This window comes from Clupea harengus, chromosome 8, assembly GCF_900700415.2.
Source record: "Clupea harengus chromosome 8, Ch_v2.0.2, whole genome shotgun sequence".
NCBI classification, from domain to species: Eukaryota; Metazoa; Chordata; class Actinopteri; order Clupeiformes; family Clupeidae; genus Clupea; species Clupea harengus.
The window spans coordinates 447,111-462,295 of record NC_045159.1 but is presented as its reverse complement, the minus strand read 5'-3'; the positions used below and the strand labels follow the sequence as shown (position 1 = coordinate 462,295).

General features: G+C 41.5%; 1 protein-coding gene across 1 annotated transcript; it reads left to right on the top strand.

Moving 5' to 3' along the window:
• Positions 1–1,618: 1,618 nt before the first annotated feature.
• On the top strand, positions 1,619–13,507 carry cnot6a (CCR4-NOT transcription complex, subunit 6a). The gene is made up of 12 exons (XM_012832512.3): positions 1,619–1,736; positions 3,654–3,775; positions 3,911–4,097; positions 5,160–5,245; positions 5,698–5,799; positions 6,483–6,551; positions 8,271–8,428; positions 8,700–8,854; positions 8,987–9,141; positions 9,253–9,486; positions 9,618–9,820; positions 10,378–13,507. The coding sequence occupies exons 2-12, from the start codon at positions 3,664–3,666 to the stop codon at positions 10,588–10,590; spliced, it is 1,674 nt and encodes a 557-aa protein (XP_012687966.1). The 5' UTR covers positions 1,619–1,736; positions 3,654–3,663; the 3' UTR covers positions 10,591–13,507.
• Positions 13,508–15,185: the final 1,678 nt, after the last annotated feature.

Below are 15,185 nucleotides of genomic sequence, written 5' to 3'. Positions count from 1 at the left end.
AGTAAGAGAACAGCTACTGCAATTGTTATTGTTGATATTGAATTGTCTTTGAATGGCGTAAATGGGCTCTGTCAGCTGCATAGTGTTTAGTTGCATAATGAGAATACTCATTATTTGCAGTTTACAGATCGAGAAAAAAAACGTGATGTTTGCTAGAGGCAAGACCAGCTGGCTATAGGGAAGGAAGTGTGTGGGGGGCATACCTCAGTTCGGGTGAAACAAATCAGACAGATCTGTCACAACAGAAGTGTAGCTAAAATCATGTTTAAAACAACAGCCAATTTAGAGGCCCGCCTGAGTTGTAACGGATGTCTGAATTTTTTTTTGTTTTAGCCTCCTTGCTAGCACGCCCTCCTCCCATGCCCGAGGTTGCGAGTGAGTCCGATGTGGGACTGTTCTTGTCCACACAACGTAGGTTACACTAGCAACAGTAATGTTGCTTACATCGTGCGTCTCCTCTGTCCCTTTCATCTAAAAGTGCTTGAAAAGTGGGTGTTAAAATGCTATAAATTGTTCCTTACTTATGAAACATAAATCGTCATTGAAGGCCTAACCATGAAACCCATGGTCCTCCACTGATGTGTGGTGAGCCTGTAGTTTAGCTGTAAGTTCATGTAAATCTATGGTCTTTATAACCATAGTAAATTTCACTCCTTCACATATAAAGTGGGAGGAGGGGGGCACTTCAAGTGTGGTCACCACCAATGACTATACATAGAGTCTGTATACAGCTATTGGGCACCACACCAAGCAATGGACAATATGTATGCCATGACCACCACTGAGTTATTAAAGCAATGCTAATGCTACCCCGTTAGCTTGCTTTGGCATGTGGTGGTGGATTAGGTATGGATGGATAAAAGTAAGATGATAACTACTTTTGGCTCAAATTAGTCTGTCTGCCACAATATTGCACTAAGCGATTTGAGGTTTAAATACAAAATCATCCTCTTTATAACAATATTTATTCGAGACAAATGGGACTTTGTTTAAAATGTCAGATAAGCCTAGCATTTTTGGAGAGTTCGTTCCTCGCTTTTTTTCTGTCTCACCCACTCCTTTAAATTAGGTTCAGTCAAATTTTGGTTTCATGTGCCCTCTACCGCAGATTCTTTAAATTACACTATAGAAGTTTCTTCTACCAGGATGAAAATTGAATGAGCTTATTTGCCTCACAGACGTTTACAACAGTCCTCCGGTAATCTTTGCACCTGTCCTCCAACAAGAGTACAGTGCTAAACAATGTGGTAAAGCACTAGTTTTGAGTGGCCTAATGTTCTCTCAATCCATAGGGGCAAAAATGTTTTATTCACAAATGTAGGACAATTAAGGAAAACGGAGACGTGGGCTGCAAAATCCAATTATACAAATTGTCGAATTAAACTAATAATAGGGGACACAGATTAGTCCTCAATTCAAATATTACTTGTGATAAATGTCTGTTAAAATATTCTTTCTGACAAGCGACCTATTTTGACGCTTCAAGCACGGCTCATCTGATTTTTTAGCGTAAACACTGTGTAGGCGTTGTGCGCGCAAGGCATCCAATAGCGTTGTTTGTTCCAGAAAGGTTTCAGGACGAGCCAATGGCTATAAGTGTTATTATCAAAGATCGAAAAGCCTGCAGCCGCCATGATTCTTGTTTGCTTTCAGTGAGAAACAACGCATACAAAGTGAAGCAGAAACAAAGGAAACACGCATTCGTCTTTCTGAATCGGGAACTTATGCTTTTTCGGGTAAGAGCACCGTAGGGCGCCTTTGTATTACAATGTGACGTTATTGGGTTTGTACATGTATAATGTTTGGTATTGATTCGTTTTAGAGACAATTTTAGGTCCATCGATAATTTAGCTAGCGCAAGAGTTGACGTTAACGAAATATTGCCTGCAAGTGAATACGGATAGCTAGCTACCGTGTTCTTTAACACCTCAGCGGATTATGTGGTAACGTTGCATTGATTAGCTGCCGCTTTGTAGTTGCCGCTGTTTTCATAATGTAATGATGGGCGAACGTTACGTCCTGAGTTAAATCTTGTTAGCAGGCTATGCGGATTATGATAACATTAGCTGGTAAGCTAACTAGCTATTTAGCTTGGAAGTTAATACGTAGCGAGACATAGCAATCTATGGCTTATGGTTAGCGTTACATAATTCAGCTATCGCTAACTCTGTTACCTGGTAAAGTTGCCTGTTACTGGTGGTGGTTCGTGATTGAATGGTGTAGCTAATGTAATCATACCAATAGCCACGGAACATTGGCAGTTTGTTAATACTAATTTCACCCGTTTGGTGGATAACAAAGGTAGCTAGTTAAATTAGCATACGAGGATTTTGGCTTCACATAGTCGTTGTTGAACGTCAATGGGACACGTTAATTTGGCACGCCAGCCAACTACTAACGCACACTTAGTAAGACGCATTACTTAATATATAACATTCGTTAATTTCAAGTAACGCCGCATATCGTATCTTAATGTGGGAGTTGTTAACTTTTGTAGCCCGTGAACCTCGTTATGTAGGTAGGGTACCTAACTAGCCTGCTAGCTAGGTTGGCTACTCATAGTGTACGAAGCCCGAGGTAAGGGGCCACACATCGATATTTGTATTGCCCGATGATGGTAAATGGATATAACTCCTTCTTTTATGTAATGTAGCTAGATATATAACTGGCTGACCTGTATCACTTTATAAATGTTGTTGTACAAAAATGTTAGCTAGCTAGCTAGTTCAAACAGACCCACGCCTGTTTTCCTGCAGATGAAACTTCTATTCCTCGCGTAACTGTTAGTCTACATATTCCATTCGATTGTGAAAAATGTGCCTTACCAAGCAGCACTGTCTTGGATGGTAAGGCTTATTTGAGATGGTGCCCATTGATTAGAACTCACTAGGCAGAGAGCGCATTTCATTTTATTGAGAGCTTCTGTCTAGTGGCTCTTTTTAATGGCAAAAGAACTGGCTCCCGTCGCTATTACTGCCAGCTAGCTACTCTTTGTTGAATGCTAATTAGCCAGCTAGCTAGCTCACATACTTGTTTATGACCATACGCTATTTAGCACCACATCGTGTTTAAACCAAAGGGCAGAAAAATCCCAGCTGACACTGTTTGGTATTCTTCATTTAAAGCGGGTCATTGAGATGTCCTTAACATTAACCAAGCTCTAAGTTTAGACTCTAATTTTTGTTGATGGCCAGTTAATGTTGCCTACCTAACGAATCACTAAGGATTATTCCTAATCAACTAAGATCTTGGGTGTAGTTGAACCTGTATCGAATCCCCTTTGGGCTGTATCTTATTTTTTGCAGGGATAATATATGTTAACCTGGTTTATCTTTATTTAAAGAATAGCAGCAGTATTTTATTATTTTAGGCCTAAAAATCATTTGCTGTCAGTAATGGGTTGTAATCATTTGTGGCTGTATTTGTTTCTTAAGGCATTACTATAAGAATGTAAGTGTTAACCATTATACCAACCAAAATATGATAACCATCATATTTTAATCTGCTCAGATTTTTCTATTCTAATGGTGAAGACTTCTGCAATGTTTGTAACTGAATGTGGGTGTTGAATCATTCTGTCTAATACATTCACTTTTACTGGAGAATTGAAGAGAGAAGAAAAGTTCACAACCCTTTGCTGTTTTGTATACCAGCCTTGCAGGGATGCCCAAGGAGAAATATGATCCCCCAGATCCAAGACGCATGTATACAATAATGTCAAGTGAAGAATCAACCAACGGGAAGAAGTCATACTGGGCCGAATTGGAGATAACTGGTTAGTCACCATGTTGAGTGGATGGTGTGGGGTTTGCCTAAGCATTGCATATGTGGCTGTTGGCCTTTGGTGGCTCTTGCGTAATGGTTAAGCGGATATCATGTTAAAATGTATGATTTTGTATGTTGTTCACAGGTAAAGTAAAGAATCTGAGTACATCCTTATGGTCATTGACTCATCTCACAGCACTGTACATCAGCGACAACTCCCTTTCACGCATCCCGCCCGACATTGCCAAACTACACAACCTGGTGTACCTGGATGTGTCGTCCAATAAAATAAGGAGTCTGCCAGCCGAGCTTGGCAACATGGTGTCTCTCAGGTATGCATGCTCTTCTGTCATGACCTTCAGATGTAGTTGATTGTAGCTGCTTTCCCACTAAGGCATTTTATCCCAGGGTCAGTCCCCCCCCCTGGTGAGTCACCCAGCACTCAACCCTGTTAGTACCCTCATCTTTAATAGTGAGCAAATTTCTGTTTGGACACACGATTAAACACTGGGTCTAGTCAGCCCATGGTGAGAGAACACTGCAGTCTTTCTGGTGTACATAGTAAAACAAATTCGAATTGTGAGTGATGTGAAGCAAATGTACCCAAACCGTGGCATGTTGTGCATCTACAGTCTGTCTCACTCTGGATTGAAACATTTCAACCGTGATCCCCAGCAGGGTGGTCCTCACCCTGGGTTGATGAATGTGAAGTGAATCAGCATGTCTGTCCATCCCAGGGTGAAAAGTGTGAAAACCCTTAACTTGCATTGAGAGGATCTCATGGGAACTTGAAAATTGAGGAAACCGGGCAAAGCATGCAGTCTTATGATCTTGTCGGTTGGTTACATTTGCTTCAGCAATTTAAATTTTCAATATGATGCTTGTATCATTGGTATATAAGTGTCAATTTAATTGAATAGTAAACACAGGCTGTGTGTGTGGTCGGCATATAGTCTACATTCCAGAGTGAATCTTAGTTGTTCATTCTTTTTTGTATTGTTTCTGCTTTTTTTGTAAATGTACGTGCAAGACGATTGGCACACTAACAAGTTATCCCATGTTGATCGTAAATCAGTGAGCGCCTTCATGGCTCCTGGCTGTGGTGACACGCATGCCAACAATAAAACATTTGGATATAATATTTGACATTTTAATGTTTTCCCTAGTTTTGTGGGCAGTCATGCTTTTGGAGACGGATCATGTGATTCATATTACTGTTCGTTCAAACTTCACTTATGTTTTTTATTTTTTTTTATAGCCATATGTGACGCATAATCGAATCAGATGCAGGTTTTAGATTCAAACAGCCCTTGACTTGATTGCATTTAATAATTCAGGTTTTTTTGGGTGAAAGCTCTTGTGCTCCCACGTTTCAATTTGTGATACCCCCCCAGGGAACTGCTTTTGAATAACAACCAGTTGCGGGTTCTACCATTTGAACTTGGGAAGCTGTTTCAGTTACACACACTGGGCTTGAAAGGTTAGTCTTCATTTCTTTTGGGTACTGTACACTAATCTAAATTCAAACACACAATTCAAACACCCCGGGTCTCTTGTGGATTAACAGAGATTTTTAGGGATATCAGTTATTATCCATTGTTTCTGGTACTCTGGCATTGTAGAAGTTGCTTTGTACACAGTCTTCTCTCCCAGGGACACTGGAAATATTTTTACTGATTTTTAAATGCACTCTCCTCTAGTAATATCAATAGTAGAATACAGTAGAACAGTTTTTTTTTGTATTGTATTGAAAACATTAGCAGAGACATGAAGCAGCTATTTATAGTTCTCAGGCTGAGGAGCTTTAAATGATTTGCTTCTGGGTAAACTCAAAGTAGGAAGATGTTGTTATGGTGAATTCTATTTACATATAACAACATTAAGTAACTGTTGTCAAGAGATTTGAGCTTGTGTTCAACTGTGTATGTGCAGGGAACCCACTTGCACAAGAAATCTTAAACCTCTACCAGGAACCTGATGGAACACGCCGGCTTTTGAACTACCTGCTGGACAATCTTGCAGGCACTAAACGTGGTGAGTTGCTTAGCCTTGCTCTTCAGTTCTCGTGTAGCATGTGAAGGCTCATGTTTCTGATAAATAGTTTTTCTGGAGATGGCGGCGTTGTTGTTGTTGTTGTTGTTTGTCTTAAAAAAAGCATGGCTGAAATTTGACAATCTGGAACCCCTTGTTGTTCATTATAGACTAATTAGCACTCTGAGATTCTTTTGAATGAAGAGTGCATTACAAATAAAATGTATTATTATTATTATTATTAGATATTACTTCTGAGGAGTCAGATATCTGAGTTCTGCTGACGTACCACTAAACTAAAACTTTTACATTCCCGAAATGTTAGTTTTTCTTTAGTTTACGTGCTCTGTTTTTTTTTTTTTTTTTTTTTCTCTCTTTTCTTTTCCCTTCACCTAGAGACAGGTAGGGTTGGGACCTCTACAGGGATAGGGGGGGTGGGGGGGTTCCTGTAAATTGTAAAAGTGAGCATTGTTCAGTATCTCTTATGTCGTCATTTTGTATCGTCGATGCTCAGTAAACATACTTATAAAAAAAAAAAGCATGGCTTTTTTTAGCCGTGGTATTCTTGGGGGGAAAAAAACGCCCCAGTGGGTCTGTGATCGCCACAGTCCGTGTTTCTCTTCTGACACGGCCTGTGAGTGTGTGCTGCTGTGGCTGTGAGTTTCTGTTCCCCCTCTTCCCCTCAGTGTCCGCTGAGCCGCCCCCTCAACGCTCCTGGATACCTCTGCAGGACCCAGATAGGACAAGACCAACAGGTACCACTCGTCATTTCAATATTCATTTGGTTAGGAAATGGGGCGATCAATAAATATAAACAAGTGTCCATTTTTTTTTTTTAATGTCAGATAATGACTTCATTTAATATCTTGGTGAAATGGTTAACCTCCAGGAGTCGGGATAGATTCAGGCACTTTTGTGGTTCTGACATGCTGTGATATTTTTGAAAACACTTTTACAATAATATGTAACCATGGCGATAAACTGTTTTGGTCACTTGAGGTGATTCTCACTCTTGGGTATCTATCTGTCTTGGGTATGCTATAGGCATAAAGGCTCTTAAATCACACCATTCATATGAACAAATTAATGACCATCTAACATTTATGACCTTATCATTGTTTTATCAAAAGGTATCAAGGCTAATGGCCTTGAACCATAGAGGGGGCTGTTAACACCCATCCCCAAACAAAACCGTTTCAGTCTTCAGAGACTAGGACAATTGATCGATTTAATTTACTCCACTATTTGAAGTATACACTATATACCTACACATGCAAGTGTACATTTCTACCAAGACTGGCCAAGTAACACTACCTATTGCACACAGAAACGCAAGGTTTGGTCGTGGTTTATACAGTACCAATCAAAAGTTTGGACACACCACCTCATTTTCTGAAGTTTTTCTTTACTTTTATTTTCTACATGGTAGATAACACTCTTTTTGTTTAGTACATCATTCCATATGTGTTCTTTCGTAGTTTAAATATCTTCAGTATTAATCTACAATGTAGAAAATAGTAAAAGTAAAAAAAACACTTGAAAGGTGTGTCCAAACTTTTGACTGGTACTGTATGTATTTGGCTTATTACTAATCGTCTCCAAACCACTAGCAAGTATGTGTCGCAAAAACCTGTTAGCCTATGCTACAACACGCAAATCTCCTATATCAAACTTACTCTAGTCTAGTCCTCCTCAGATCAAATTCTAGTCCTCCTCAGACCAAAAGATCAAAGTTCATCAAATTGTAACTCCATATTACACTATGTCTCATTGTTCTTGGATTTTAAAAGCTTGTTAAGAATACTCCAATTATTACAAAAAATACTCCAGTTCTCCATATACACACACATATGAACCGAGTGGCCATGCACGACATGTCCTTAGATGGAATTCCATATCTACTCCCATCTACATCTAAGTTTACTTGGACCTGGGTGGAGTTTTGTTTACAGTGGACTTTCTCCCAAGGGGTCCATCTCCTCTCTTAAACCCACAATTAATGACGAGGTCTTTAGCATATGAATTAATGATAGGGTGGGTGTTCATGCCGTCCTGCTATGACAGATGTACATACCTGAACATTGAACTTATTTCAGGTACTTTTAAAATAATAAATGTATTTGTCTCTATTAATTGGAAGGAAACGCCTATAAGGTTTGTGGCCTTATTACTGTGTTGGTGTGATCGTGGGGCAAACATGGGATTCCAGATTAGACCAAACTCATTTTTCTCTGCTTTAGCGGTGACGCAGCTGACTTCAGGGGATTAATGCACAGTTACATTTATAATAAATCTTAACATAAATGATCACCTTTTGACAGATACCCTTTCTTTCATAAATTCAAAGTCACAGCCCATCTGAACTTGATTCATGGCTGTCTTGCTCAGAGCTCCACCCAAACTCGTACCATATAAAAGCATTAATAGATGTTGATGTTAGAGTTGTTTTATTAATCTTTTGATTTCCTATGCAGCCCTGTTCTCAGTCATGTGCTACAATGTGCTCTGTGACAAGTACGCCACACGCCAGCTCTACGGCTACTGCCCACCTTGGGCTCTCAACTGGGAGTACAGGAAGAAGTCCATCATGCAGGAGATCATGAATTGCAGTGCGGACGTCATCAGCTTACAGGCAAGCTCACATTTATGGCTTTTTGTTGACTGTGAGTTTGGACTATGGCAATTAACCCAGACACTGGCCTAATTCAGAACCCATGCCTCATCTCCTGTTGCTGAACAAGTTAAGTGATATTATATATGATTGGCTGACAATGTAAATGTCCCAGGTCAGGTGAAACTTCAATTTGTCAATAGTAATGTAGGTGAACTATTAGAAAAGGATGCTGGTGAAGCAGCCTCATGTTGATCTTGTGTCATTTTATTGTGTATTGTATATTGAACAGGAAGTTGAGACTGAGCAGTACTACAACTACTTCTTGCCGGAGCTGAAGGAGCAGGGATATGAGGGCTTCTTCAGCCCAAAGTCACGAGCTAGGACCATGTCGGAGTGTGACCGCAAGCATGTGGATGGCTGTGCCATATTTTACAAAACGGACAAGTGAGTGCAGATGCAGTCCACCAAATCTTTTTGAGGGATCACAGTGTTTCAGCTAGATCTGTAGCTGTTGTCTTTTAGGGCCTGTTTTCTGATTTAAAAAAATCTCCCCACCCCACCCATCAATGCTTTCAGGTTCAGTTTGGTCCAGAAACACACCGTGGAGTTCAACCAGCTGGCCATGGCCAACTCTGAAGGCTCAGAGGTCATGATCAATCGAGTGATGACCAAGGACAACATTGGCGTGGCAGTTCTTCTGGAGGTTCGCAAAGAAATGATGGAACAGTCGGGTAAGAATTGCCCTCGCTGCAACACTCTTTTGTTCTGCCTGATGGCTATTGATATGAGCAGTGGCAGGTAGAACAGCAACATCCTTCTAAAATAACTTCCACTCTTCTTAGCTGGCAAGCCTCTGCATGGCATAGAGAAACAGCTCCTCCTGGTGGCCAATGCCCACATGCATTGGGACCCGGAGTACTCGGATGTGAAGCTGGTGCAGACCATGATGTTCTTGTCTGAGGTGAAGAACATCGTGGACAAGGCCACGCGCAGCCTCAAGCTCTCCTCCGTCTCCGGGGAAATCAACCCCATTCCCCTCTGCCTGTGTGCTGACCTGAACTCCCTGCCTGACTCTGGTGAGTTCAACTTGTGTCCCAAGCCGAGGTTGTCTCTTTGAAATATTTACAGCGAGTCTGTACTTTTGACTTCTCGAGGCATAGTTTGCTGCATGGCGAATGCGCAGCCTTACTAAGTTTCTGTGTTGTAGGAGTGGTTGAGTACCTTAGTACAGGTGGGGTGGACAGCACACACAAGGACTTCAAGGAGCTGCGCTACATCGACTGCTTGGCAAACTTCAACTGTAATGGCAAGAACGGCACGTCCAACGGCAGGATCACCCATGGCTTCAAGTTGAAGAGTGCCTATGAGGATGGTCTGATGCCGTACACCAACTACACATTGGACTTCAAGGTGAGACCCTTACCCTTACCTCATGCAACACTGGCTCAGGAAAGAAATATTATTCGCTGACATGCAACTTGGTCAGTGCAGTTGAATATAACATCAATAGACTTGGGATGGAAAGGTCTTAATATTCAATGATTCCGTCTTCATAGTGAACTCGCCATAGTTTAAGAGCAATGCCGTAGAATGTCCAAGGAAAGGCTTATTAGCACTGGAAGCTTATGTCGATTGTGTGGAAATTAATTTTCATGAAAATGTCAGGTCAGAGCTGTGAGTCACACCATTTGTGCCAGCTTTCTGTGAATTTCTTAGAACTAGCAACAGTAACTAAGAGACCCTTTGTGTTGTTGTCCATTTGTTTTGTTCCATTTTAAATATATTTGTAATCCTCAAGTCATAGGGCTAAGATCTATTAAAGTCCAAAAAGTATAGATACAGCCTTCAACACTAGTCTCAGTCCAACATTATTCCACTTGACTAACCTTTTATAAAAATGGCATTGAGATTTTTTTTTGACTGATTTACAGCTGGCCTGTATGTTCAACCTGTTTGTGTCTTTGCAGGGCATCATCGACTACATCTTCCACTCTCAGCCTCTGCTCAACGTCTTGGGTGTTTTGGGTCCTCTCGATACCCAATGGCTCTCTGAGAACAATATCAGCGGCTGTCCTCACCCCCACGTCCCCTCTGATCATTTCTCGCTGTTTGCACAACTGGAGTTGATTCTTCCCTACCCGCCCTCAGTCAATGGAATCCACCTGCCTGGACGCAGGTAGTTCTCCGAGCCACCAGGGGGAGCCAAACCACACTGGGCCTCTTCCTTTGCCACTGGCCAGGGTTGCAGACATCTGAATCTTGTAAGAGCGGTGTGGTATGGCTAACTCGTAGTTCCCAATGGATTTTAACTGAAATGGACGCTAAGGTCAATCTTTTCTGTATCACCTTTTTTCTGGGGCACAATTTTAAAAGAAATGTTCTATACTTTTCACACTATGTAAATGTAGGGGTCCTGAGTATTCTGTGTAAGTTTACTTACAGAAATCGAAGCTTTTTAAAAGAAAAAAAAAAACATAAGGCAATACCTTAAGTCACATGCAGGGCTTTTCGTAACTACAGTGTCAGAACCTACCTGATAACATATGAGGTGTTTTGGAACATGCCATCCCAAGGCCAGTTAAGACCAAGCAGCTACTTTAAAGGGGGGACCAGAAGCCAGCCGTGTGACCGAGTTAAACAATAACCTTTACCTTCTTTGTCACGTCCAGTCAAACCTTCACACACACACACACACACACACACACACACACACACACACACCCTCTAATCCATTTTTAAAGTTCATCTGTAGTGTACAAGGCCCAACGGCGCTGGACCTGTTTCTGCCGTACACGCTGGTGCTGAGCCCAACATCTTGGGTGCTACAGGCCTTATGAGAGCAGCCGCTCGCTCACTATTTTAATTGGAGTAGTGGCCCAGAATTTAGTAAACGGGGTTCAGAAAGTCACTGTTTTGCTGTTCACTTGAGTTCGCTTCTATGATCTGCTTTTTGTCTCTTTAAAAAAAAAAGAAAGAAAAAAGAAAATGCTTTTTTGTCTGATTTTTAAATCCTTCTCTCTGTCTTATTGAAGAACTCGATCATGCTAAAATCATGCCCTTGGTTGATGTCTTTTACGCTTTGTCCCCTGCTGTTTTTTATGATTATCTGGATGTACTGCCACTGACCTGTCCCCCAGCCCTGCCACAGCCCATTCCCCCGACTCAGGCGAATCTCTTCTTTTTGAAGATGTGTTTTTCTTTGGTCTTCTGTAGCTACTTCTAGATCTCAGCTGTACCCTCCCTTTCCGTATAGTGCCATCCTATGCATTCTACCATAAGGCCAAGTGTAAAGCTCCCAGTCCATCTGCTACTGTAAAAACCTTTTCAGAGGCTGAGAGGCACTCAAATGGACTTTCTTTTTTTTTTTTTTTTTTTTTTTTTTGTTGTTGTCCATGTGTTTTGACGACCTTTTTGCTTTGGAAAAAATGTGTTTTTGCATCACCATAGTGGCACAATAGTAGATACCCACCCTAAAAGTCTGATTCATAGCAATTGTTCACATTAGTCTCTCTCTCTCTCAATCTTGGTCAGGTTATTTTAAAAGTAAACAGATTGACAAGCACTTAATGCAGATCACTGGTGCAGCTACTCAGTGTGTTATTTTAGAAGTTGTGTGTTTTGCTACAAAGCAAAAGCAAACTGAATGATTTCTTTCCCACCGAGTTCTTTAAAGTGGTGGGGGGGGGGGGGGGCACTCCTGTCCCTCTCTGGTGTCTTTCTTTTTTTCCTTTTTTTTCTCCACCCCCCTCCCCCTCCCTTTTCTGTTTTAGCTTCATTTCAATACAACATGTCTGGATATTATATTGACTCTCTGGTGGTGTTGTGGTAGCAGAAAGAGATTTTTGTAAAGTGTGAATAAATTATGTATCTTGTTTCCTTTCTTTGACATGAATTGTGTTGATGTGTGCATCATGATTGATATATACTAGTCAAAGTGTTTTTTCTTTTCATTATGCTCATTGCTTTGTTTTGTTACACTCAAACCAAATTTTTTTTTTTTGTAAAAGTTGTTGGCACACTGAATATTAGACTTATATGGTCGCTAACTTGACTCAATATTTAAAGGAAAGTTTCACTGAGAGCTTAGAGGAAAGTCACCAAGAAATTCCCGTTATCGCCAAAAGAAGTTTTCCAACATTTGACGTTAAGCTTTATGTGATGAGAATATTGCGTCAGCACCAAGTTTGTGGTAGTTTTGTGTTGTGTTGGATGCACCCACGTCATGCTAAAAGAAAAAACTGAGAATGGAAAGTGTCACAGTAGAAAGAACATCTGTTTATTAACCCATACATATCCTTTGCTCTGTCTGGTATAACGTGGGGCATCCCTTGAGTGGCCAGGTAGGGTTTGGACCCAGCTGTTCCGTCTCTGCTTTGCAGCGGAGTGCAGTCTGGGTCACTGACAGGACGAGGCAGGGGCTGGCTCTGAACCACTGACACGCTTGACCTCTCGGAACACACTAGCTCTGTGCAGTGTTCTCGCTTCTCAGTAGAATCCGTTATCCAACCCTTCCTTTTCCAGCTTCAGGTGTAATCGAGTGACGCGAATGTGGAGTAAAGCTATCATGTCAGCATCCCAGAAACCTTGCAATAATAATCATTTTAAAATCAAACTCATTTCCCGAGATGTAACCGACCCATTTCTGTTTGATCGGGCACCAGTTTTGCCACTGATCTTTTTTTCCTCTTAATACGCCATTTGACTGTCTGACTTTTTGTTTCTCTGTTAGTAGAGGTAGGCGTGCAATGGTACAGATGGTCAGCTGAAAGTCAGTAACTCCATAAGTAATGTCACTATATAATGCACTGGACCAACTCTTGTTTACCATTTGTGGAATACCAGCAAAACACTTGCACAATGTTTTGAAAGAATGTTACATAAATATATATAAAAGTATATAGATATAAAAAAACATGGCAGCTGTTTTTAAATTGAATATTTGGAATTGTAAAGAGACCTTATGGTAAACAAGGCATTTTCAATCTGTTACCCTCCAGTTTTTCTTGGTAGTGATGTGTTTATAACAGGGTCAGCTTGTTTCCTCTACTCCTCTGTATTCTTTTCCTACTCTTGGTCAAATAAATTCTATATGTTTCAGCTCCTGCTGTCCTCGTTTGCTTGGTCTTGCCTACTGTGAAAGCCGTTCTCTCGTGTGCTAGTCTCGCATGAGATCCCAGTCCTCCTCCAGCTGCGCTGGGTTGCGGTGCCCTCTTGAGTGGGTCGGGATCGGCAGCGCACTGGCTACTGCAGACATGGAGGTGACCAGCAGGGGGTGCTCATGCCACACTGGCCACTGTATTTGCAAGCTGGTCTGCCTGGATCCATTCAGGTTGATTAGTCCTAGCCAATCTTAAGTTGACAGATACACTGGTGGTGAGAGTACTCCGTTTGGATGATCCGTGGTGCCCCGTTGTCTGTAGGAGATTACGTTATGTGCTGTACTTCCAGTGGCTAATGGCTTGCTGGTACTGAGGTTACTTTGTTTCAACAGGGTTATGCATGTTTGAATAACTAAGTACATGGGTTAAGTCAGAGTTACTTCCCAAATGAATGGAATGTGTTAGTGTGGTGTAATGTTTTGATGGTGCACAGATCTCTAGTTTATTGCCACGTGGCCATCATTTACTCAAGGGAAAGGCAAAAACTAAGTCATGCAGGATAAAATGAAAGTAAGGCACTGCTTTGATGGAGGCTTTAACAGGTCATAAAATGTGACTCCTTTGCTGATATATTTTCTGTTTTATCTTTTATCTAAGATGACGTATGCAGCATACAAATGTCCCATATGTTTTCTTCTGAATCCCTGCTGGGATGATGAAAGCGTTTAACCTTTTGGACAGGACCACCACTGCCACTTTGGAAAAAAAAATACCACGGACAGTTTTGGAAATGTGAGCACAATATCACAGAGACCATTTACTGCTCCTCAAGCAGACCTTTTATTTGTCAAATACAACCTAAAGAGTTCACCCTGTCCACCTCGCCTCTGTCATGCTTTACTGAGGCTGGTCAGTTAACCTAAGTCTTCTGGTGATCCATAGCTTGCAGGACATAATAAGTCTTGTCTATAGTCTTACTGTGACACAGAGAGCCTTACATGCATCTGACTAACTCAAGTTGGCGAAACGTCAGCGCTGACCTGTGACCCTGGGTTGTTCTCAACAGTGTTTGCTCTGTCCATTTTTCTAGCTTGACAAATGGCTTTGCCTCTCAGGACTGGGGTGTTATTTCTTGTGTCTAATAGATTTGTCACCTAGTTACCTGGAGTTTGTCATGCTCTGTGTGGATGGAGTCTGTCTTCCCACTGTCCCACTGCACTTTGGCCTTTGGCCTCCTCTCCTGATCCTGCTGCACAGTCGCTCGGGGTCATTGTCCTTGTGGAAAGTGAGGGTTTCTGCTGGTATGTATTCGTCAGCAGACTGACCACAGAGATTTGCTTGCATGTGGCATCAATTACTCTCCAAAAGCCCCAGTTTGTGACCTATTGGCCAAGTATCCTTGTGGTGTGTGGATACCATCGCCACAAGGTGTAGGAGGAATGTCATCCAGGAGAAGACTGGGCCTATGGAGCTTAGTGCAAAAGAGGGGGGGGGGATAAACAGCAAGAGAGAAATAACAGATATTGTGAAAGAGTTAGACTGGTATTACATTGATCTGAAATGCAATACCCTACAGATCCTAACTGATTTAACTTACTCTCTGGCAAGAAAATAAACTCCGTAATGGAGACACCGCTATGAAATTTCCCGTAGTCAATGCATTTCACTCTGGGCTG